Here is a 23263-nt window from a genome sequence, read left to right on the forward strand (position 1 = left end):
TCAGGCTTTTGGAAACATTGCTGACCCTACCCTTTGCAATCTCCTCAATTTGATGTTTCATTTGGTAACTTGAATGATATTGAGAACTGAAAGCCAAGTGTTCAATGCTGATACTTCTTCTCACAGGCATATAGTAGAAAAGGGCAGAGCATCAAAGTACTAAAACCAGGCTACTTTACTTTTCATTTTGAACTGTGAATTGTGGTTGCTAGGCATTGTTAATCAGTTTCAGTTATGCTTAGGGAGATTTTAAGGTGGCATTCACTGGAATGTATAAGGACCATATATTTAAATCTAACAGGTAATTGTAGATGGTAGTTTCTCTATCTACCACATTTGTCCATGTTCTTTAAAGTCCTCTCCATTTTGTCTTTCTTTGTTAATCATCCCCCATTAATCCATGATCCACAAGCACAGCCTCTTCCATGAATCATGCTGACAAGAAACACTGGGCTTTAACACAGGGGTGAAAATAAAGAAACTGAGGAGACTGACCTCAAGGCTGGAACCACACTAGCAGATTTATACACCTGAAAAGGCCCTGTAATGATAGTTGTCTTTCTTCTACTGACACTCCCAGACATCCCTAATATGGTTGTTAATGTACTAGATGGTAGCAACTTGTGTATGTAAAAGCATTAAAGTCAAATACATAATTAAGTTCCATTTTCTTTCATTTGTCTCCTTTTCCATAGTTCTGTTTTTGGAAAAATGCTTGCAAATAAGTAGAAGTAAAAACCATCTTACTAAAAGGCAGAAGATACAGAAAATATAGAACAATAAATCTGGCAATTTTAAAAGTGATATATAATATAAATAATATATTCAAAAGGAATTTATCAACTTTTTCAAATAAAGTTTTTTGTGGAGCAGAGGCAATTATGGTGGTGTGAATGAGGTCATTCCCCATAGGATCACATATTTGACTGTGTGGTTACCTGTTGGTGGACAGTTGGGAAGGATTATGAGATGTGTCTTTGTTGTAGAAGATATGTCACCAAGGTGGACTTTAGGGTTTCAAAAAGCCCATGCCTGGCCAGTCTCTTTCTCTCTGCCTGTGGAACAGGATGTACAGATCTCAGGCATTGCTTTAGCACCATGCCTGTCTGCTTCCCACCATGATGATCAAAGATTAACTCTCTCTAAGACTGTAAGCATTGCTCCAATTCAATGCTGTATTTTATAAGAGTTGACTCGGTCATTGTTTCTTCACAGCAGTATTACTTTAAGACTGAAGATAGAAGTGCTGAACATAGCGTGTGTTGTTGGGGTCTAACTCAAGAGGTTTCAGAGGGCAAAATTAGCAGCAAATGGCTTTAAAAATCATTTTTGACATAGAGATTGTGTGTTATTTTGCCAATGAATGAGGCTACTTTCTTCCTTTGTCCAAAGAATTGTGCCTGAGGCTAAATTGAAAAGTGTTGACAGGGGTGATTTCAAGAAAGTTTCGTAGTGACTGGGTCATGTGTTTGCTAAGTGATCACTTTCACTACAATGAAAAAAAGCAAGTAGATCAAGGAAAAATACAAAATGTTCAGCTTGAAATGAAAGGAGACAGCAGAATAAGTAATATTAAAGATGGAATTCCATTTATTAAATTATTTCAAAATATTAGATCCTAAGGTGGTGGTGGTACACACCTTTAATCCCAGTACTTGGGAGGCAGAGTCGGGAGGATCTCTGTGAGTTCAAGGCCAGCCTGGTTTACAGAACAAGATCTAGGACAGGCATTAAAACTACACAGAGAAACCCTGTCTCAAAAAAAGATTATATCCTTACAGTCAATAATAAGTTAAACATAAATGAATAATACTTTATTAATTAATATAACATAATGATTGTTCATTACAGACAATCAATTTTAAAATGACAGGAATGAACAGAATTTATATACTAATGGAGAAAAGAGTGAGTTTTAATTCAGATGAAAGTGATGGCTCTACAATTCACTTGATTTCATCACTTTTTTATTTATTTTAGTTAAAGCATATTCCATTCACATATGCTCATGTTTTCAGCAATTATACAACATCAAATTATGTATCTTTATGTACTTGTACTTAATGGATAACTTGTTATTACTCATCATTCAGCTTAAAAGTGACATTTGTGACAGGGAAATGAATTTCGAAGTATATTTTAAAAAAAATGAAAGAGCGAGACCTAAACTTAATTAAGATTGATGCCCATTTAATTTATTCTGTAGGTATTCTCAATTCATTACATTTGGTTCTTTTATAAGGCAATGGCTTTGAACTTTCTCCACACTCTTACTTGTATTCAAAAAATCATTTATTACCTTCTATTTACATCTATATAGGTGCTTACCAATATTTACCTCTGCACCCAGCACAAGCAATTTTACTGATAGCCATCTTTACTTTCCAATTGCTTATGTCTAAGACCTTAGGGTCATGTCTGAAAATTCTTGTTACTATATCTTTGATGTGATTCCTTCACTTCCTCTGCTGCTGAATTATGTTCAGTCCATCCTTACTCCTCTGGTCTATCAATGTCACTGTTGCTCATTTGTTTCCTAACTGTGCACATGTCTCCTAATAAATAGAGGAAACAAGTTACTAGATGTTGTGTAGCCTCTCTTATTCCACAAAACCTTCAGCCTTACTGTTTGCTCTGGAACTGGGGTCTTCACCTCCTGGTACATCAGACCTTTCGGTCTTTCTTCATGAATCTCCTTACCACCCATCCTCATTCTATAGATGTGGCAATGAGCTTTGAAGTGAACACTCTGTGAAACTTCCAACAAGTTCTATCACTCTCTGTCATTTTCAAATTCATCTGTTAATTTTATGCTTTGCCTTATTCTACTCAGACTAAAGTTCCAGGTTATAGAAACACCATATGTTTTCCATGTGGGAAATGTCCACACTAAGACAATGTGTGATACAGAGCAATCATGCAATGCCTTCTTTGTAACTGTCAACTATATGTGTATAATAGATGTTGCACTAGGCCAGTAATAAACTACTTATTGAGGTAATGGACACATAATCTTGACTGCCAACACAAAGTTTTTCCACAAGTGTAATAATTTGTTTAAAATACATAACCACAGTTGTGACACAGAGGATGGCTAAGGAGATTGTGGAGGAAATGGTCCCCTGAGTTCAAAATCTTTCTTTAGAAAGGGATTATGAAGCTAAAGACATTATAATATGTAGCAATGAGCACTTCATGAATACTTTGACCCCAAAGCATCCTTTCTATCAAAATGCTCACCAGTAACTAAACCCATTTTGTAAGAATATCTTAGCTTTTGCAGTTCCTAGAGTGATCAGCATGCCCACCTCAAAAGAACATGGCAATAATGTCTTACAACAGTGCTTAGGAAGAGCAATGAAAATTAGGGAATGCAAATTTCCCCCCATATTCATTGTTGCCTGCATGCACTACAGGAGTCCTTTCTTAGTCACATCTTTAAATCTTGCAAAAGTTCAGAACAAGTAGAAGGAATTGAGACAGTAAGATATTAACATAATTAATGAGCTTCATACAGTAAAATCTGAAAGATGACTTAATAATTATATTTAAGATAGAAAATGATTATTTTAAGTTAATTCATGACAACTTCTTCTTAGTAGCATATAAAGAATTTGTAAATGGAAGAGTTCCCTGAGAGGGAAAGATAGCTCTGCAGTTAAGAGCACTGATTGGAGTTACCAAGGACTTAAGTTTGATCACCAGTTGTACATGGTGGTTCAAACCACCTGGAACTGAAGTTCCAGGTGATCTGTTTCGTCTTCTGGTCTCTTCAGGAAAAAATTAAAAACCTCACACAAGCTTCTTTGTAAGATACAGTTATCAAGAAAGAATAAATGTAAGAATATTGGAGAACAAATTTCACACACAAGATATTAAACACTAAGAATTATAATTCTATTGTTTTTGTGTTCCATGTTTTAAATAATATGAGATATTTTTTAGTATGATTTCAAGGAAGGACCAAATTTCCTCCTACATATTTTATTGCTTTTTACCCTTTGGATCCCCATTCACAATTTGAAGTGAAACAGTTTCTTTACATGTATTAATATATAAAGCTATAGTCCCTCTATCTATTTCCTAATATAATGATGTTGGTTTTGGAGGTAGAATATTAGAATTAAAATAGATACACGAGTCTATGATCTAGTACTTAATATCTTTAATCACATTACACAAATAGGAAAGTCATCTCATTTAATAATTCTGTCCAGAGATCCAACATACTGTTTTATCATCCTTATGTGCTTACTTTTCTAGTTCTAGTTCTAATTTTGACAGCAAGGCTTCTGGTTCCCTGTAGCAATGTCTTCCAGAAAATTCCTTCATATTAATCAAAATAATAATGAAACTGATTAAATATATTAAATAAGAACTCAGGAGTGCAAATCAACTATAATATAACATTTCATTAACTTATTTTCATTATGTCCACATTTAAAAAAGAATATCACGTAAAGAACAATTTTCTATCTGAATTTGAAGAGCACATTCCCATATTAATCAGATACCTTTGTACAAACTCTGCTTTTCAGAAAGAAGCACCTCTCTCACCTAAGTTCTATGGGGAAGAAATTCAAGGGCATTAATTTAGTGAAGTAACATATGCCATTATGTGTTGGGGCATTTATGAAAGGTAAAATTGTCATTGTCAGAAATAGAAGGATATCAAGGAAAAACAGGCAATTGTTTGTGAATTTATATGTTGCTCATTGTAGCCATGAAAAATAACCTCCATCCTACTCCAAGTAATCAGTTAATATACTAAACTATAGTGACTTGATATGCTGATATTTAGACTCCTCTGAAAGAAAATTATGGGAGGATTCCATTAGGCTATTAATTCTACCTCTGATGATGAGAAAAATATCCTAGTATTAACTACATTTCACAAACATATTGTACCTGTTTATTTTATAATGTATGACTGTTGCATATACTTCTTCAAGTCTCTCAAGCTTTCAATTATTTATTTTATTTTATTCACTTGTAACCACAGTTATTGCTTTATATGATCTCCATATTGAAAAAAATAGTGGAAGATATTTGGGGAATAGAGTGTAATGTGTGGATTTATCAAGGCAACTCCACAACATAGTTAAAAGGGATGTTTATTATGGGATAACTTACAGCCAGTAAAGGGGTTGGTTACAGGATCCAGGAGATGTGAGGTGCAGTCCACCAGGATTCTCTGGAGAACTCCGACCAGTCTGCCATCTAGCATCCAGAATTACCAGGAACCAAGAGAGCCAGCACATCCAGATCTCAGATCTTAAGGGCTCCTGTCTCAGACCTGGCCATGGGTGCATCATAGGTAGGTATAGCAGTTACCAGAAGCCTCACTAGGAGTAATACTTCCAGGTCAAATCTGGAACAGCTACCCACTACAAGGGCATTTCAGTAAATCTACACATTGGATAGTGATTAAGTTAAGGGAAACATCTATCTCAAATATTTCTTTATTTTAATTCAAGCTTCTTGATATTTTTTGAGAATTCCATACATGAGTACTGACTGTGTTTACATATATTCTAACATGATGATCTTTCAATTTCCTAACAACCATTTTAAAACTCATTGGTCCATATAAATACACACACACATACACACCAACACACACACACACACACACACACACACACACACACACACACACACATATGTGAAGAAAGAAAATCAAGTGGGTGCATTTAGTGTTGCTCTAGCATACTCATATTTAGAACTGTTAATTGGCATTGAATATCCTTTTCCTTCTCACAACCATTGTTTCTATAGGTTTTCATTTTTTGATAGGGTCTTGTGAAATTTCACCAGTCCAAGTTGGCATGAAGACTGGTGTCATTATGCATACTTCACTGAGATTTCTCAGGTAGTTTTGTACTGTTATGTCTAGAAAACAAAAACTCACTGCAGACATACTGGTTCTCTGGCTTTTATACTCTTTTATAGCTGCTTCTGGGATGTAGATTATACATGTGTGAATTTGGGCTAGTTACACCATGGTCACATATTATTTGCATTTTGACCAGTTAAGGATGCCTATAATATTCTCAATTTGTTGAAAAAAAGAAGCTTCTTTGTTGAGGGGATAGAACTAAATTGATTTATGGGTACATAGATTAGTATTTAGAATTCATTTAGAAATTATGTTGATTAAGGAATATGGCAAAAGGAGGATCTCCTCTTGAGTCTATGGCCAATCCAGCCATGAGTAATTGGCTAGGTTTAAAATGCTAGGAATGAATATCCTACTGTTGATCAAATATTTAAGGCCCATTGCACAACTGTTTCTTATCACTAAAAGTACCACTGCTACATTGTTGGGAGTATTATGTAGGGCTTGTCATTACTGTGTTTCATAGGCTTTACAGCTTAATAACTGTATAAGTTTGGTGGTTTGAATAAAAAATTGTCCCCATAGGTCCATACGGAGAGGCACTACTAGGAAATGAGGCCTTGTTGAAATTGATGTGGCTTTGTTGGAGGAAGCGTGTCATTAGGGGGCTTTGAAGTTTCAGAAGTTCAAGACAGGCTTAGTGGCTCACTATCTCTTCCTGCTGCCTGATGATCCAGAAGTAGAGCTCTTACTTATCTCTCCAATGTGCTAGCATGATTCCCACCATGCTTTTTACCATGATGATAGTGGACTAAACCTCTGAATTGTAAGCCAGCACTAATTAAATGTTCCTTTATAACAATTGCCATAGTCATATTGTCTTTTCACAGCAATAGAAACAATAAAAAAGACAGAAATTGGTACAATGAATGGGGTATTGATGTGATAGGATATAATGTGTTTTTGTTTGGAGGAAAGTGGAACACTTAGGAACTTTAGATTAAAAAAGCAACTGAGTGATTAAAGTGTGCCTTAATGGACCATGGAAAACAGTGGTACTAAAGGTGAATTTGACTTGGGGGTTCAGCTCAATAGATTTCAGACAAGAAGAATATTAATATGTGTCCTAGAGATTGTTTATGTGATATTTTGGTGAAGAATATGGCTGCTTTTTGCCCTTGTCTAAGAAAAATCTGCCTGAGGCTAAACTGACAAGTTATAAAAGAAAAGCTTAGGGCCTAAAATGGTGGTACACAGCTTTAAATCCAGTGCTGGAGAGGCAGAGTCCTGCAGATTTCAGAGTTCAAACCCAGCTTGAACTTAAGAAAAAGTTCCAGGTAGCCAAGTTTAGGCAGTGAAGGAAACCATTGGAAACAGAAAGCTTGTGAAAGTGTACTTAAATGATATCATGTTCCCTTTCTGATAAGCAGCACAAGTTGGCAGCTTCAGCAACATGGTTCTGGCTTTAGAGTCAAATATATAAGAAAAGCATTATGGAGTCTTCCTATAGGCCTGAAGAAAGCCACTGCAGCCAGGCATATTTCTGGGGTGACCCTGAATGAAGCCCTAGAGAGGCCATTGCATGAAATTGTTGGATGTATGTTACCATATATCAGATACTTTTTATATGTAAATGTGTTTTTATATTTTATATTTATAATATAAAATCATATATAAAATATAAGATATATAGCATATAAGTATCATAAACTTAGAATTACATATATATATTTGTTACATATAGTCTATATCATGTATTATATATTATTGTATAAATATATATTTCTACAATATATACATATATTATTTTACATACATATATAATCTTATAAAAATCACGATTCCTTATAATTTTTCCAAATATCATTAATGTTACTTATCTCTTCTATCTCTCTTTCCCTGCACATTCCATTCCTTCTGCTTATTTCCCCTTTCTCTGTTCATGTTTGTACTACCATCCATCCTCTCTATAATGGTCCTTCCCCAGCTGTCATCTGATCTTTCTTCTTTCCTGATTTTTATGAACTTAGATCAATGGAATCAGAGTTAATATCCATGTATAAGAGAGAGTTAATGGCATTTGTCTTTAATTGTAGGTTTTTCATCATTCAATATAATATTTTCCAATTTTATTCCTTGTGGTGATGTATTGTGTGCCCCAATAAAGCTTTCCTGGAGAGCAGTGGATAAAACCTGCAACTATATTAAACACAGAGGTCAGACAGTGGTAGCATACACCTTTAATCTTATTACTCAGGAGGCAGTGATCCTCCTGGATCTCTGTGAGTTCAAGGCCACACTGGGCTACATGAGAGAAAGAGAACCAGGAAGTGGTGACACATGCCTTTAATCTCAACACTTGAGATCTCATGCCTTTGATTGGGAAGCATACATGCTTTTAATTCCATGAAGCATGACGCAGAAAGGTATATAAGTTGTCAGAAAACAAGAACTCTCTTTTGAAGCTGAGAATTTAATAGAGGTAAGAACATGGCTGACCTGTTCTGTTTCTCTGTTCTTTCAGCTTCCATCTCAATATCTAGCTTTGGGTTTTCTATTAATAAGACCTTTTAAGATCCATGATACATCTGGCTTCCAGGCCCCTGGCTCAGGCCCAAGCTGCACAAGGCCAGAGTCTTTACCCCATGTGGGCCTGAGTTTCTTTGGTTTCTTCTCTTCTGGTGGATTGTGGGCTCTTCTTGGATCCCCATTTTGGGTTGCTACCACACTAGGTAGCTGCCCTGAAACCTGCTTGGGCTTCTATTGTCTACAGGGAAGCAGTCAGCTCCATATCTGAATCATTATAGTTGGCAAATTTGGTGTGTCTATTAAGATATCTTAAAGGGGAAAATTAGTTAAAAATTTTTTCCCCACATTTAAAAATGGGAAACAATTTTACAATAGAGAGAATTTAGTCTCTGTTTGATAACACATTTGGTTGTCTGAAAATGGAACAATTAAATGAGAGAATAATTAATTTCAATGGGATTTATTTAATACCAATTGTAAATATTATTTGTCTGATCGTTTCTGTTTTATCATTTAAAAAGTTGGTTAATGTGAGTGCCAAGTTAAAAAATTTAGAAAAAACTTGTAAAAACAAATCAGAGAATTTAAAGTTGAACCAAACTAAGCATTGCATTATATGGTTATAAACAAACTGCCTAAAGCTTTCAAATAGCCAACTTTAATCTATCCAGTAAGCTTAGAGGTACTGCCAAATATTCATGGTTGTGTACAAGCTGATTAGACTCCTGTGCAAATGTTAGATTTGAGGAGATTCAAGGAAGCTATAGTCTCATATGGTATGCATTCTCTGCTTTTAAAGCATATGTTGAACTCACGTTCAGTTATAATAGATTTATCACTCAAGACTGGAAAGATTTGGTTACAGCTGTCCTATAAGCTGGTCCACAGTTGTTAAAATGGAGGACCTGGTGGAAAGATGAGGCTAAGACAATTGAACAACCATGTAGGGCTAGAGGTATGAAAATTTCCCAAGATCAACTTATTGGAGAAGGTGACTATGCTAATATACAAAGACAGTATTTATATGAGTGATCACACCCTAATTTTATGCCAAATAGCAGACTTGTATGCTTAGGACAGAAATGATGAGGTAGGAAAGAAAAGTGAGTTATTTACAAAAGTTATGCAGGATCAAAAGAAACCTTCACTGATTTCTTACAAAGACTGTCTTCAGCAGTAAATAGAATAATACCAAATTCAGAAACTAGTCAGATAATAATTGAACCTCTGCCTTTTGAAAATGCTAATGCACAATGCAAAAGGATAATTAGGTCATTAAAGGCAAGATATCAGCACCCTTGGAGGAATGGATCTGTGATACAATTAATATTGAATCTCATGATCATGATGACACTCGGATAGCAGAGGTGACTTTCAGAGGTTTGAAGAAAAATAGTATTGTCAGGTGTTTCAACTGTGGTAAACAACGTCACCTAAAAAGGAACTATAAACAGAGTATTCCTAAGAAAAATATTTTTTCAAGGAATAATCCCAACAGAATGTCCCTCCCTTCAGTATTATTCAGAAGCTATGGCCAAGGTGATCATTGGATTAAGGAATGTAGACCAACAAGGGACAAACAAAATAATCCTTTGCCTTTGTTGTTGGAAAACTCCCTGAGGGGCCTCTTGCAGGCCCCCATGACAAATTCTGTTCAGTGCTTTCCTGCTGTCATGTAAAAAACCTCTTCTCAGAGCAATTAAAGAATCTAATGCTTATTGTAAAAACAAAACACAACACACAAACAAACATACTGCTTGAGGTGATAGAACAGCAATAGAGAAGCAAACAAAAATTTCAGGAGAAACCATAAAACAAAATTGATAAAGATTAGATCTAGAACCTCCTCAAAGTGAGGGTTGGGGAAGGGTTTTTGATTTTGTGCTTCAGGAAAATTTAAAGAACCATGCTGAAGAATTTTTAAAGATGTTCGAACACATAAGCAACCAAAGAAGAAGAAAGAACTACTAGGGAAAAACTACCAAGAAAAGGAATAATCTGATATAATGCAATCTCTGAAGTTGCCAAAAAGATAATGGAATCCCACAATGATGATTACTCATAGACTATGATAATGCCATTAAGCTGATGAACACCACCTAAAGGTCATCTTTGGACTACAAACTTCTCAGGACAAATTTTAGATGGCTAGCTGAGATGATGCAGCCTCACAGACTATTAGAGCAAGGACTTGTGACAAACCTTGCACTTTCCCATTACACAGAGACTGGACAACAAATGATACAGGTACCACTCCCAGAACTTGACAGTTTACCCCAAATTTTCTTTTCAGGAACCGCTAAAGAGGCCTTCACCCCAAGTAAGCAGGAAGTAATTTTAAGAACACTATACCCACATTCCTAAAAGGTGGGTTAGGGGTTTTTTGGTCATTCAATTGGTTATGGATAAATATCATTGTTTAGGGTATTTGATTACAAAGGAGATTAGATTCAGGGTTTTATTTTGAAAAGAAAAAGAAAAATAGGATGAGGTAAGAGGTAGATTATTGAAGCACTCTGAATACAAGGGATATAGAAATGATAGTATTAAAGGGTAGATTATGGAAAAGTGGGAGGATATAGATATGATAAGATAAAAAGGTAGATTATTGAATCTACTTTTGAAAGGTAACTGCTAATTTTAAATATTTTACATTGGATTAGATTGTTGTATATTGTATATAAATTATGTATATTGATACAAATTTGAGATCGATTTTGTTAGAAAATACTGTACATCTATTTCTAATCTTGTTCAAAGTATTGTACCCATACAGGTCATTTAACAATGGAATGCAAATTGCTAGTCCTTGAAAGATATTATTACCAACTAATTAGGATATAAAGAAATGAAGTTAATAGTTAGTCATGACAATAAAACTTGTTATGGTAGGTATGTTTTTAAGATCAAACAGAGATATATCTTAAATATACAGGTCATCTTCAAACACTTCAGAGATCTATAGAATGTGGCACTTAAGATATTTTAAGAACAGATTTTTTTTTATGAAAATGAGAAATGTCTGCTCCTGACAGTACCAATCTACTTCAGAGAAGATAATGGGCATTGAAGAAATTCCTTATAGAGTTTGCTTTCATTGTGGCAAAGTGAGTCACTAGGTAAGAAAGTGCCTTTCCCCAACTGCTGACAATATGCTGTCCAAACTGCACAAGGAGGACACAAAAGAAAGGACTGCTGATCCTTGACAAGATAAGGTAGGAAGGCTCTTTAGAAAATGCTGCTTCACAGATGAGTCTGTCAGATATGCTTGGCCTGTAGGCTGAAAATGGATGCCTCAAAATTGTTGGGGAATCTTGGGTGACTGTCCAGGCAGCCAGATATTTCTTTCATTTCTCACATATTTTGGAAGTCACTTGTTTGCACTTTACGTTTACTCAGTTAATATTATTTCTTTCTCAGGTCTCTGAGGGAGTTGTAAATTATATAGTTATAGTTTTCTTTGTTAAGAAATTCATAAAAGAAACTCACTATAGAGGTGTAAAATGTATAAGCTTGAAAGATATCAAAAGATAGTTTTGGGTTGTTAGTGCAGATTAGGATAGAAAGTGAATAAGATATAATCATTTGGACTCACAAAATAGGATAGTTAATGGAGTATTTTCACTGAATTTGTCAAATGCAAATGTACTAGACATTTTTGATGTATTTATTGCCTGTATATATTGTATGTAGTTATTGTACTTATTGTACATGTTTTTTCTTTTATTAGTTATAGCCTTATATTATTATTTTACACAGAAAGGGAAAATGTGGTGATATATTGTATAACCCAATAAAGTTTTCTTGGAGAGCAGAGTACAAAACAAGCAACTGTACTAAACATAGAGTTAGGCAGTAGTAGTACACAGCTTTAATCCTCTCACTCAGAAGACTGAAATCCATCTGGATCTCTGTGAATTGAATGCTATACATGAGAGAAACAGAACCAGGCAGTGGTGACACATTCCTTTAATCCAAACACTTCAGATCTCATGCCTTTGCTTGGGAAGCATACATACATTTAATCCTAGGATGTAATATGCCAGAATGCAGAAAGGTGTATAAGTTGTGAGAAAACAAGAACTCTCTCTAGAGGCTGAGGATTTTGTAGAGATAAGAACATGGCTGGCTTGTTCTGTTTCTCTGATCTTTTAGCTTTCATGTCAACATCTGGCTTTGGGTTTTTCTTTTGTTAATAAGATCATTTAAGATCCATGCTACAATCTCTTGGAAATTTCACAATTTTATGATTTTTTTGCTATTGTTTTGTATATGAAACACATTTTCATAATCTATTCATCACCTAAGCAACTTCTAAGAAGTTTCTAAGTACTTCTTTTGAGTTAACATGTTAAAAAATCTTTTTTTTCTAAGCTATTGAAATATGCAGTACATAATCACTGTCCTCATTAATCCTCTTTGCTATAAAGACATTTCTTTCTTCTGTTTAACTTCATTTCATTGTCCACTCCTCTTTTTTTCAAATCTTTCCCTTGCATCTTGCATCTGGGATCAAGATCCTACACCCAACTTCTAAGAGATCATTGATTTTAGGTTCCATGGAAGGGTGAGGTCATATTTCACTTGTGTGGTTTTTTTTTTTTTTCTGGCTTGTTCAATTTAACATGATTGTGACTTTTCAAAACCTTAATTTTCATAGCTGTAAGATGGAAAATATACATGGCAACATTTCATAGTATAAGTGATATTCTTCAAAGAGGAAAGCATGTTTACTAGAAATAATACATATCTGTATGGGATAGGCCTTGGCCTTAACACACTATATTGAGTTCAAAGAGTTCATCCTCCATGAGGAGAAAAAGAGAGAACTTGCTTTGTTCATTATAGAAATCCATTAGCTGATCGAGGTACAGAAGTGCTACATTATACCTCTTCCAGCAGTATGATATTCTTACAGGAGTGAGTGGTCACATGTGCTGTTAGTGCATGTCCTAAGCCCGCACAGGATTAAGTCATGATCTAGTTTTTAACAAAAGTCAGTCGTGATTTTAATATTGCAATTATCATTGGTATTGTGGACATTATAGAAGACAGTATATAAAAGTCATTTCTCCAAATAACAAACATGAATCAGGAATATACCCTATACCAGAACTATTAATTAATTTTTAAGATGTATGTTTAAGAGCTGAAAAATGGTAACATTATCTATCCAAATTCAGCCAAATGACTTCAGAACTGATATTCTTAGTCTCCAGAACTTATGGAGGACCACAGGAAAAAATAGAATATATGTTATTAAACATTTTTCTTTCAAGATAAATGAAGATAATAGCCTAACTTAATGGATTACTAAAAGATTAGATAATATATTTAATGAATTTGGTAATTTATATCAGTAATTTCAATTTCTTAAGAAAGAAAGATCTTAAGCCAGGTGGTGGTGGTATATGCCTTTAATCCCAGCACTCGGGAGGCAGAGCCAGGCAGATCTTTGTGAGTTTGAGGCCACCCTGATCTACAGATCAATATCCAGGAAAGGCACAATGATACACAGAGACACCTTGTCTCAAAAAAGCAAAAAAAAAAAAAAAAAAAAGATATTAACAGTAAAAGAAGATCTCCCAAACAGATTATTTAGCAGATCAATTATGTGTCTCTGTATATATGTATGTATATATATATATATATATATATATATATATATATATATATATGTGTGTGTGTGTGTGTGTGTGTGTGTTTGTGTGTATCAATTTCAATTGCTGTGATTGTAGTTGACTTAAAATATTTCACATGTCAAGTCTTATTTTAAATTATTCAAAAACTTTATTTTAAATAAAGAATTATTAAAAATTCATTTAATTTACTCTAGTCATACATTATCAGCCCTGACATCATATACATATAAGTGACATTAAATTGGCCAGACTTTTTATTGCTTAGTTAGTACCCTTTCTGAGGGCATGGGACCAGAGGGTGTGAATAGGCCACTGCAGAAGGTCTGGGGATGGGACTTGGAGGAACAGAGGGAAGGCTAAGGTCTATATACCACCTGCTCCCCTAGCTGGAGTGGTCTGTGGGTTCCCAGTGAATGTCTGCTTAGTTTGAGCACAGGGACAAAGTGATGAATCGGGTTAAGGAAATTTGGAGGAGAAGGTCTACCTTAGATGGGTGCAGGAAGGTGAAGAAAGGCTGCAGCAGCAGGTGTTCTGTTGCAGAGGCAAGGAAGAAGAGGTGATATACACTTAACCTACTTGCTTTCCTGGCTGGTGTGGTCTGTATGTTTCCAGGGTATCAGAAAATAATTTTAAAATTATTTTATTTTAATTTGTGTAAAAATTATTAGATGTGTAAGTTATATCAAGATCATGAGTGATGAAGGTTCTCATTTGTCAACACTGTTCTGGAACCCATTACATAATTAAAATAATCTTGAACTTCAGAACTTTCTTTCTCTACTACTAAAGAAGATTGTTATTTTAATAAATATAAAAATACTGTTGTAATGTTATTGAATTTATATTTCACTTATTTGACTATTATACATTTGATCAGCAAATTTGAAATCTGCTGTTAATTTGGACTCAAGCTTAAATTTAAATAAAAGTGAATTTGTGAGTATGAGTTCTTCTAACAATTTCAATGATTATAATAAATGCAAGAAGGAAGATAAGCATTCTTTTTAATGGAAGAATCTTTTTAATAAATATTTTTATTTTATAATTAATTTAATTTTACATATCAGCCACAGATTCCCCTGGCCTCCCTCCTCCCCCAATCCACCTCCTCCAAAGCAAGGTCTCCCTGCGGGATTCAGCCCAGCCCGGTAGATTCAGTTGAGGCAGGTCCAGTCCACTCCTCCCTGCACCAAGGCTGAGCAGAGTGTCTCAGCATACGCCCTAGGTTCCAAAAAGCCAGGTTATGCACCCAGCACAGGACACAGTCCCACTGCCTGGGGGCCTCTTAAACAGTTCGAGCTTGTCAACTGTCTCACTTGTCCAGAGGGCCTGGTCCAGTTCCATGGGGGCTCCTCGGCTATTGGTTCACAGTTCATGTGTTTCCGCTAGTTTGGCTATTTGTTCCTGTGCTTTTTCCAATCATGGTCTCAATATCTCTTGCTCGTATAATCCCTCCTCTCTCTCACTGATTGCACTCCTGGATCTCCACCTGGGATTTGGCCATGGATCTCTGCATCTGCTTCCATCAGTCACTGGATGAAAGTTGCTGTGGGATGTTCTGTATATCAAATGTGTTTCTCTGATTGGATAATAAATAAAACACTGATTGGCGAGTAGCCAGGCAGGAAGTATAGGCAGGACAAGGAGAGAGGAGAATTAGGGGAAGTGGAAGGCTGAGGTAGAAAGACACTGCCAGTCATCATGACAAGTGAGATGTAAGGTACCAGAAAGCCATGAGCCACGTGGCAAATTATAGACTAACAGAAATGGGTAAATTAAAGATAGAAAAAGTAGATAACAAGAAGCCTGCCATGGCCATCCAGTTTATAAATAACATAAGCATCTGAGTGATTATTTTATTAGTGGGTTGTGGGTCTGTGGGGCCTTGTTGGGAGATAGAGAGAAAAACTCCAGCTATAGAGAGTTCTCTCATGGCAGTTAGGGTGTTCAGCCATTTGATCACCAGAGTAGATCAGCTCAGGCACTCTATCAACCATTGACAGTAGTCTTATAGTGGAGGTATCTTTGTGGATTTCTGGGGACCTCTCTAGTACTATGCTTCTTCCTATTCCCATGGGATCTTCATTTATAATGGTGTCTCTTTTCTTGTTCTCCTACTCTGTTCCTGATCCAGCTGGGAATTTTCAAGCCCCTAAGCTCTCTTTCCCCTGACCCTTGCCCTCCATTACCCCCACCATCCCCAGTCTTCTCATGTAGATCTCATCCATATCTCTGTCACTGGGGAATTCAGATCTATGCATTTGCCTGCAAACCTCATGATGTCATTTTGTTTTTCTCTGCTGAGTAGTACACCATTGTGTATATGTACCACATTTTCTTTACCCATTCTTCAGTTGAAGGGCATCTAGGTTGTTTACAGGTTGTGGCTATTACAAACAATGCTGATATGAACATAGTTGAGCAAATAACCTTATGGTAAGATTGAGCATTCCTTGAGTATATGCCCAAGAGTGGTATAGCTGGGTCTTGTGGGAGATTGATTCTCAATTGTCTAAGAAAGCTCCATATTGATTTCTTTTTTCCCATTATATTTGTGTTTAAATTTTACACATCAGCCATGGGTTCCCCTGTCCTCCCCACTCCTGCCCCCGGTCCCACCTTCCCCAAAGCCTCTTCCCTCCATCCCCATCTCCTCCTGGGGATTCATTTAAACCTGGTGGATTCAGTACAGGCAGGTCCAGTCCCCTCCTTCCAGGCTGAGCAAAGTATCCCTGTGTAAGCCAAAGGTTCCAAACAGCCAGCTCATGCACTAAGGACAGGTCCAGGTCACACAGCCTGGATGCTTCCCAAACAGTTCAAGCTATTCAATTGTCATGCTTATCCAGAGGGCGTGATCCAGCTGGGGGCTCCACAGCCTTTGGTTCATAATTCATGTGCTTCCATTCGTTTGGCTATTTGTCCCTGTGCCTCTCCTATCTTGGTCTCAACAATTCACGCTTTTACAGTCCCTCCTTGTTCATGACAATTGAACTCTTGGAGATCCACCTGGGGCCTGTCCAAGGATCTCTGTATCCACTTCCATCAGTTATTGGATGAGAGTTCCAGCATGACCATTAGGGTGTTCGGCCATCCGATCACTAGACTAGGTCAGATCAGGCTTTCTCTCCACCACTGACAGCAGGCTACAGAGGATGTATCATTGTGGATCTCTGGGGACCTCTGCAGCACTCTGTTCTCATGTGGTTATCATTTATCATGGTCTGTTATTCCTTGTTCACCTTTTCTATTCTTGATCCAGCTGGCATGTTCTGCTCCCCTAAGCTTTCTTTCCCTCAAACCTTGCCCTTCATTACTCCCACTGTCATCCAGGTTGTTCCTGTAGATCTCATCCATTTCTCTGTCATTGGACAATCCCTGTGTCTTTCCTTGGGTCCCGGTTTCAAGGTAGCCTCCCTGAAGTTCTGTAGCAGTCTAGTTATCTTTGTTTTACATCTAGTATCCTCCTATGAGTGAGTACATACTATATTTGACCTTCTGAATCTGGGTTATGTAACTCAGGATGGTTTTTTCTAGATCCATCCATTTGCCTGCAAACCTCATGATGTCATTGTTTTTCTCTGCTGAATAGTACTCCATTGTGTATATGTACCATGCTTTCTTTATCCATTCATCAGTTGAAGGGCATCTAGGTTGTTTCCAGGTTCTGGCTATTACAAACAATGCTGATATGAACATAGCTGAGCAAATTCCCTTGTGGTATGATTGAACATTCCTTGGGTATATGCCCAAGAGTGCTACAGGTGGGTCTTAGGGGAGATAGATTCCCAATTTTCTAAGGAAGTGCCATATTGATTTCCAAAGTGGCTGTACAAGCTTGCATTCCCACCAGCAATGAGGAGAGTTCCCCTTGCTCCACATCCTCTCCAGCATAAGCTGTCTTCTGTGTTTTTAATCTTAGCCATTCTGACAGGTGTAAGGTGGTATCTCAGAGTCGTTTTGACTTGCATTTCCCAGATAATTAGGGATGTTGAGCAATTCCTTAAATGTCTTTCAGCCATTTGAACTTCCTCTGTGGAGAATTCTCTGTTTAGTTCTGTAGCCCATTTCTTATTTGGACTGTTGGGCATTTTGATGTCTAATTTCTTGTGTTCTTTATATATTCTGGATATCAGCCCTCTGTCAGATGTGGCATTGGTAATGACCTTTTCACATTCTGTAGGCTGCCGCTTTGTCTTGTTGACCATGTCCTTTTCTCTGCATAAGCTTCTCAGTTTCAACAGGTCCCTTTGATTGATTGTTTCTCTCAGTGTCTGTGCTACTGGTGTTTAGAAAGTGATCTCTGGTGCCAATGCATTCAAGACTACTTCCTACTTTCCCTTCTTTCAGGCTCAGAGTAACTGGATTTTTGTTGAGATCTTTGATCCACTTGGTCTTAAGTTTTGTGCATGGTGACAGATATGGATCTATTTGCAGCCTTCTACACATTGACATCCAGTTATGCCAGAACCATTTGTTGAAGATGCTTTCTTTTTTCCATTGTACATTTTTGGCTTCTTTGTCAAAAATTATACGTTCATAGGTGTGCAGGTTAATGTCAGGGTCTTCAATTTGATTCCATTGGTCCACATGTCAGTTTTTATACCAGTATCAAGCTGTTTTTATTATGGTAGCTCTATAGTAGAGCTTGAGGTCAGGGATCGTGATGCCTCCAGAGGTTGTTTTATTGTACAGGATTCTTTTGGCTCTCCTGGGCTTTTGTTTTTCCATATGAAGTTGAGTATTATTCTTTCCAGATCTGTGAAGAATTGTGTTGGTAATTTGATGGGGATTGCGTTGAATCTGTAGACTGCTTTTGGTAAGATCGCCATTTTTACTAAGTTAATCCTGCCTATCCATGAGCATGGGAGATCTTTCCATTTTCTGACATCTTCTTCAATTTCTTTTTTCAGGGACTTAAAGTTCTTCTCATATATGTCCTTCACATGCTTAGTTAGAGTAACTCCAAGTTATTTTATATCATTTGTGATTATTGTAAAGGGTGATGTATCTCTGATTTCCTTCTCAGCCTGTTTGTGTATTGTATATAGGATTTGATTTTGATTTTTTTGATTTGATCTTGTATCTTGCTATGTTGCTGAAGGTGTTTATCAGCTGCATCAGTTCCTTGGTTGAATTTTTGGGGTCACTCATGTATACTATCATGTCATGTGCAAATAGGGAAAGCTTGACTTTTTCCTTTCCTATTTGTATCTCCTTAATCTCCTTATGTTGTCTTATTGCTCTGGCTAGAACTTCAAGTACTATATTGAATAAGTATGGGGAGAGGGCACAGCCTTTCCTTATTCCTTATTTTAGTGGTATTGCTTTGAGTTTCTCTCCATTTAATTTGATGTTGGCTGTTGGCTTGCGGTAGATTGCCTTTATTATGTTTATGTATGTTCCCTGTATTCCTGATCACTCCTACACCTTTATTATGAAGGGCTGTTGGATTTTGTCAAATGCCTTTTCTGCATCTAGTGAGATGATCATTTGTTTTGTTTTTCTTTGAGTTTGTTCATAATGTGTATTACATTGATGGATTTTTGTATGTTGAACCACCCTTGCATCCCTGGGATGAAGCCTACTTGATCAAGATGGATAATTGTTTTGATGTGTTCTTGTAATCTGTTTGCCAGTATTTTTATTGAATATTTTTGCATCAATGTTCATGAGGGAGATTGGTCTGTAGTTCTCTCTCTTTGTTGCATCTTTGTTTTGTTTAGGAATTAGGGTAATTGTAGCCTCAAAAAAGGAGTTCAGTAATATTCCTTCTGCTTCTATTGATTTCTAAATTAGCTCTACAAGTTTCCATTCCCACCAACAGAGGAAGAGTGTTCCCCTTGCTCCACATCTTCTCCAGCATAAGCTGTCTTCTGTGTTTTTGATCTTAGTCATTCTGACAAGTGTAAGATGGTATCTCAAAGTTGTTTTGATTTGCATTTCCCTGATGACTAAGAATGTTGATCATTTTCTTAAATGTCTTTCATCCAGTTGAGATAATCCTTTTGAGAATTCTCTGTTTAGCTCTGTAGTCTATATTTTTAAAATTAGACTGTAGGGTATTTTGATGTCTTATTTCTTGAGTTCTTTATATATTCTTGATATCAGCCCTATGTCAAATGTAGGATTGGTGAAGACCTTTTCCCATTCTGTATGCTGTCACTTTGGCTTATTTACCATTTCCTTTGCACTACAAAAGCTTCTCAGTTTTAAGAGGTCCTATTTATTAATTGTTTCTCTCAGTGTCTGTGCAACTGGCATTATATTTAGGAAGAGATCTCTGGTGCTAATGTATTCAAGACTACTTCCTACTTTCTCTTCTATAAGGTTTAGGGTAAATGGATTTATGTTGAGGTTTTTGAACCACTTGAACGTAAGTTTTGTGCACAGTGACAGATATGGTTCTATTTGCAGTCTTCTACATGTTGACATCCAGTTATGCCAGTACCATTTGTTGAAGATGCTTTCTTCTTTACATTGGACAGTTTTGGCTTCTTTGTCGAAAACCATATGTTCAGAGGTGTGCAGATAAATGTCAGTGTCTCAGTTCAGTTTAATTGGTCCACAAGTCAGTTTTCATGCCAGTACTAACCTGTTTTTATTACTGTAGCTCTATACTAAAGCTTAAAGTCAGGGATTGTGATCCCTCCAGAGATTGTTTTATTGTACAGGATTCTTTTGGCTATACTTGGGTTTTTTTTTTTCTTTTTTCCTTATGAAGGTGAGTATTGTTCTTTCCTGGTCTGTGAAGAATTGTGTTGGGAATTTGATGGGGATTGCATTAAATATGTAGATTGCTTTTGGTAAGATTGCCATTTTTACTATATTAATCCTACCTATTCATGAGCAATGGGAGATCTTTCCATTTTCTGAAATCTTCTTCAATTTTTTTTTTTTGGTCAGGTACTTTAAGTTCTTTTTGTACAGGTCCTTTGATTCTTATTGTTACCTCAAGGTATTTTATATCACTTGTGGCTATTGTAAAGTGTGATGTTTCTCTGATATCTTTTTCAGCCCATTTGTCATTTGTATACAGGAGGGCTACTGATTTTTTTGAGTTTGCCATGTATCCTGCTATGTTGCTGAAGGTGTTGATAAGCTGTATGTGTTCCTTGACCAAATTTTTGGGGTCACTTATGTGTACTATCATGTCATCCTCAAATAGTATTAGTTTGACTTTTTCCTTTCCCATTTGTATCCCCTTGATCTCCTTTTGTTGTCTTATTGCTCTGGCTAGAAATTTAAGTACTATATTGAATTAGTATGGGGAGAGTGGACAGACTTGTCTTGTTCCTGATTTTAGTGGAATCACTTTGAGTTTCACCTCCCATACTTTGATGTTGGCTGTTAGCTTGCTATAAATTGCCTTTATTAGGTTAAGCTGTGTTACTTTTATTCCTTATCTCTCTAAGACGTTTATCATGAAGAGATGTTGGATTTTATCAAAGGCCTTTTTAGCATCTAGTGAGATGATCATTTTTTTTTCTTTCAATTGGTTTATATCTTATATTACATTGACAGACTTTCATATGTTGAACCACTCTTACATCTCTGGGATGAAGCTTCCTTGATCATAGTGGATAATTGTGTTCTTGGAGTCTGTTTGCCAATATTTTATTGAGTATTTTTGCATCAATGCTCATGAGGGAGATTGGTCTGTAATTCAGTTTCTTTGTTACTTCCTTGGGAATCAGGGTAATTGTAGCCTCGTAGAAGGAGTCTGATAATGTTCCTTCTATTTCTATTGTGTGGAGCAATTTAAAGAGCACTGGCATTATCTCCTCTTTAACAGTGTGGTGGAATTCTGAGTTGACACCATCTGGTCCTGGGAGTTTTTGGTTGATAGACTTTTAATGACTGTGTCTATTTACTTAGGGGTTATTGGTCTATTTAAATAGTTTATCTTGTCTTGATTTAACTTAGCTATGTGGTACCTATGCAGGAAATTATCTATTTCTTTTAGATTTTTTTTTTCAGTTTTGTGGAGTACATTTTTCTTTAGGTATGACCAGATGATTCTCTGGATTTTCTTATTGTTAGTTTTTATATCTCCCTTTTATTTCTGATTTTGCTAATTTGAATGCTCTCTCTCTGCACTTTGATTAGTTTGGATAAGAGCTCATCTATCTTGTTGACTTTCTCAGAGAGCCAACTACTTATTTCATTGATTCTTTGTATTGTTCTATTTGTTTCTATTTTATTAATTTCAGCTCTCAATTTGATTATTTCCTGCTGTCTATTCCTCCTAGGTGGCTTTGCTTCTTCTTGTTCTAGCATTTTCATGTGTGCTGTTAAGTCACTAGTGTAAGATTTCTCCAACTTCTTTATGTGGCCATTTAGCACTATGAATTTTCCTCTTAGCACTGCTTTCAAAGCATCCTATAAGATTGGTTATGTGGTATATTCATTTTCATTAATCTCTAGGAAGTCTTCAACTTCTTTCTTTATTTCTCCCTTGACCCATTGGTGATTCAGCTGAGCATTATTCAGTTTCCATGAGATTGTAGGCTTTCTGTAATTTTTGTTGTTGTTGAAATCTAACTTTAAACCTTTGTAGTCTGATAGAACAAAGGAGGTTGTTCCATTTTTTTTTTATCTGTTGAGATTTGTTTTGCAGATGAGTATGTGGTCGATTTTAGGGAAGGTTCCATGGGGTGCTGAGAAGAAGGTATATTCCTTTTTGTTAAGATGGAATGTTCTGTAGAGCTTTATTAAGTCCAATTGTGTCATAACATAAGTTAAGTTCCTTATTTCTCTGTTAAGTTTTGATTTGGCAGACCTGTCCAGTGGTAAAAATGGGGTTTTGACGTCTCCCACTATTAATGTGTGGGGTTTTATATGTGATTTAAGCTTTAGTAATGTTTCTTTTACATATGTGGGTGCCCTTGTGTTTGGGGCATAAATGTTCAGAATTGAGACTTCATCTTCGTCGATCTTTCCTTCAATGAGTATGTAATGTCCTTCATCATGTCTTTTGATTGATTTTAGTTTGAAGTCTATTTTGCTGGATATTTGGATGGCTACACCAGCTTGCTTCTTAAGACCATTTGATTGGAAAGACTTTTCTCAGCCTTTTATTCTGAGGTAGTGACTATCTTTGAAATTGAGGTGTGTTTCTTGTATTTAGCAGAAGGATGGGTCCTGGTTTCAAATCCATTCTGTTAGCCTGTGTCATTTTATAAGTGAATTAAGTCCATTGCTTTTAAGGGATGTTAATGACCAGTAATTGTTCATTCCTGTTATCTTTTGGTGG

The 23263-nt window shown here is 36.2% G+C and overlaps 1 protein-coding gene across 1 annotated transcript in view; it reads left to right on the plus strand.

Annotated features, from left to right (window-relative positions):
• Sntg1 (syntrophin gamma 1) overlaps positions 1–23263 on the plus strand; it is an 826637-nt gene that overhangs the window by 755492 nt on the left and 47882 nt on the right. Inside the window, exon 21 of the mRNA XM_036179958.1 lies at positions 10662–10688. Coding sequence (XP_036035851.1) covers positions 10662–10688 — 27 coding nt within the window. The remainder of the gene's footprint in view (positions 1–10661; positions 10689–23263) is intronic.

Source organism: Onychomys torridus, chromosome 2 (assembly GCF_903995425.1).
Source record: "Onychomys torridus chromosome 2, mOncTor1.1, whole genome shotgun sequence".
Classification (NCBI taxonomy): domain Eukaryota; kingdom Metazoa; phylum Chordata; class Mammalia; order Rodentia; family Cricetidae; genus Onychomys; species Onychomys torridus.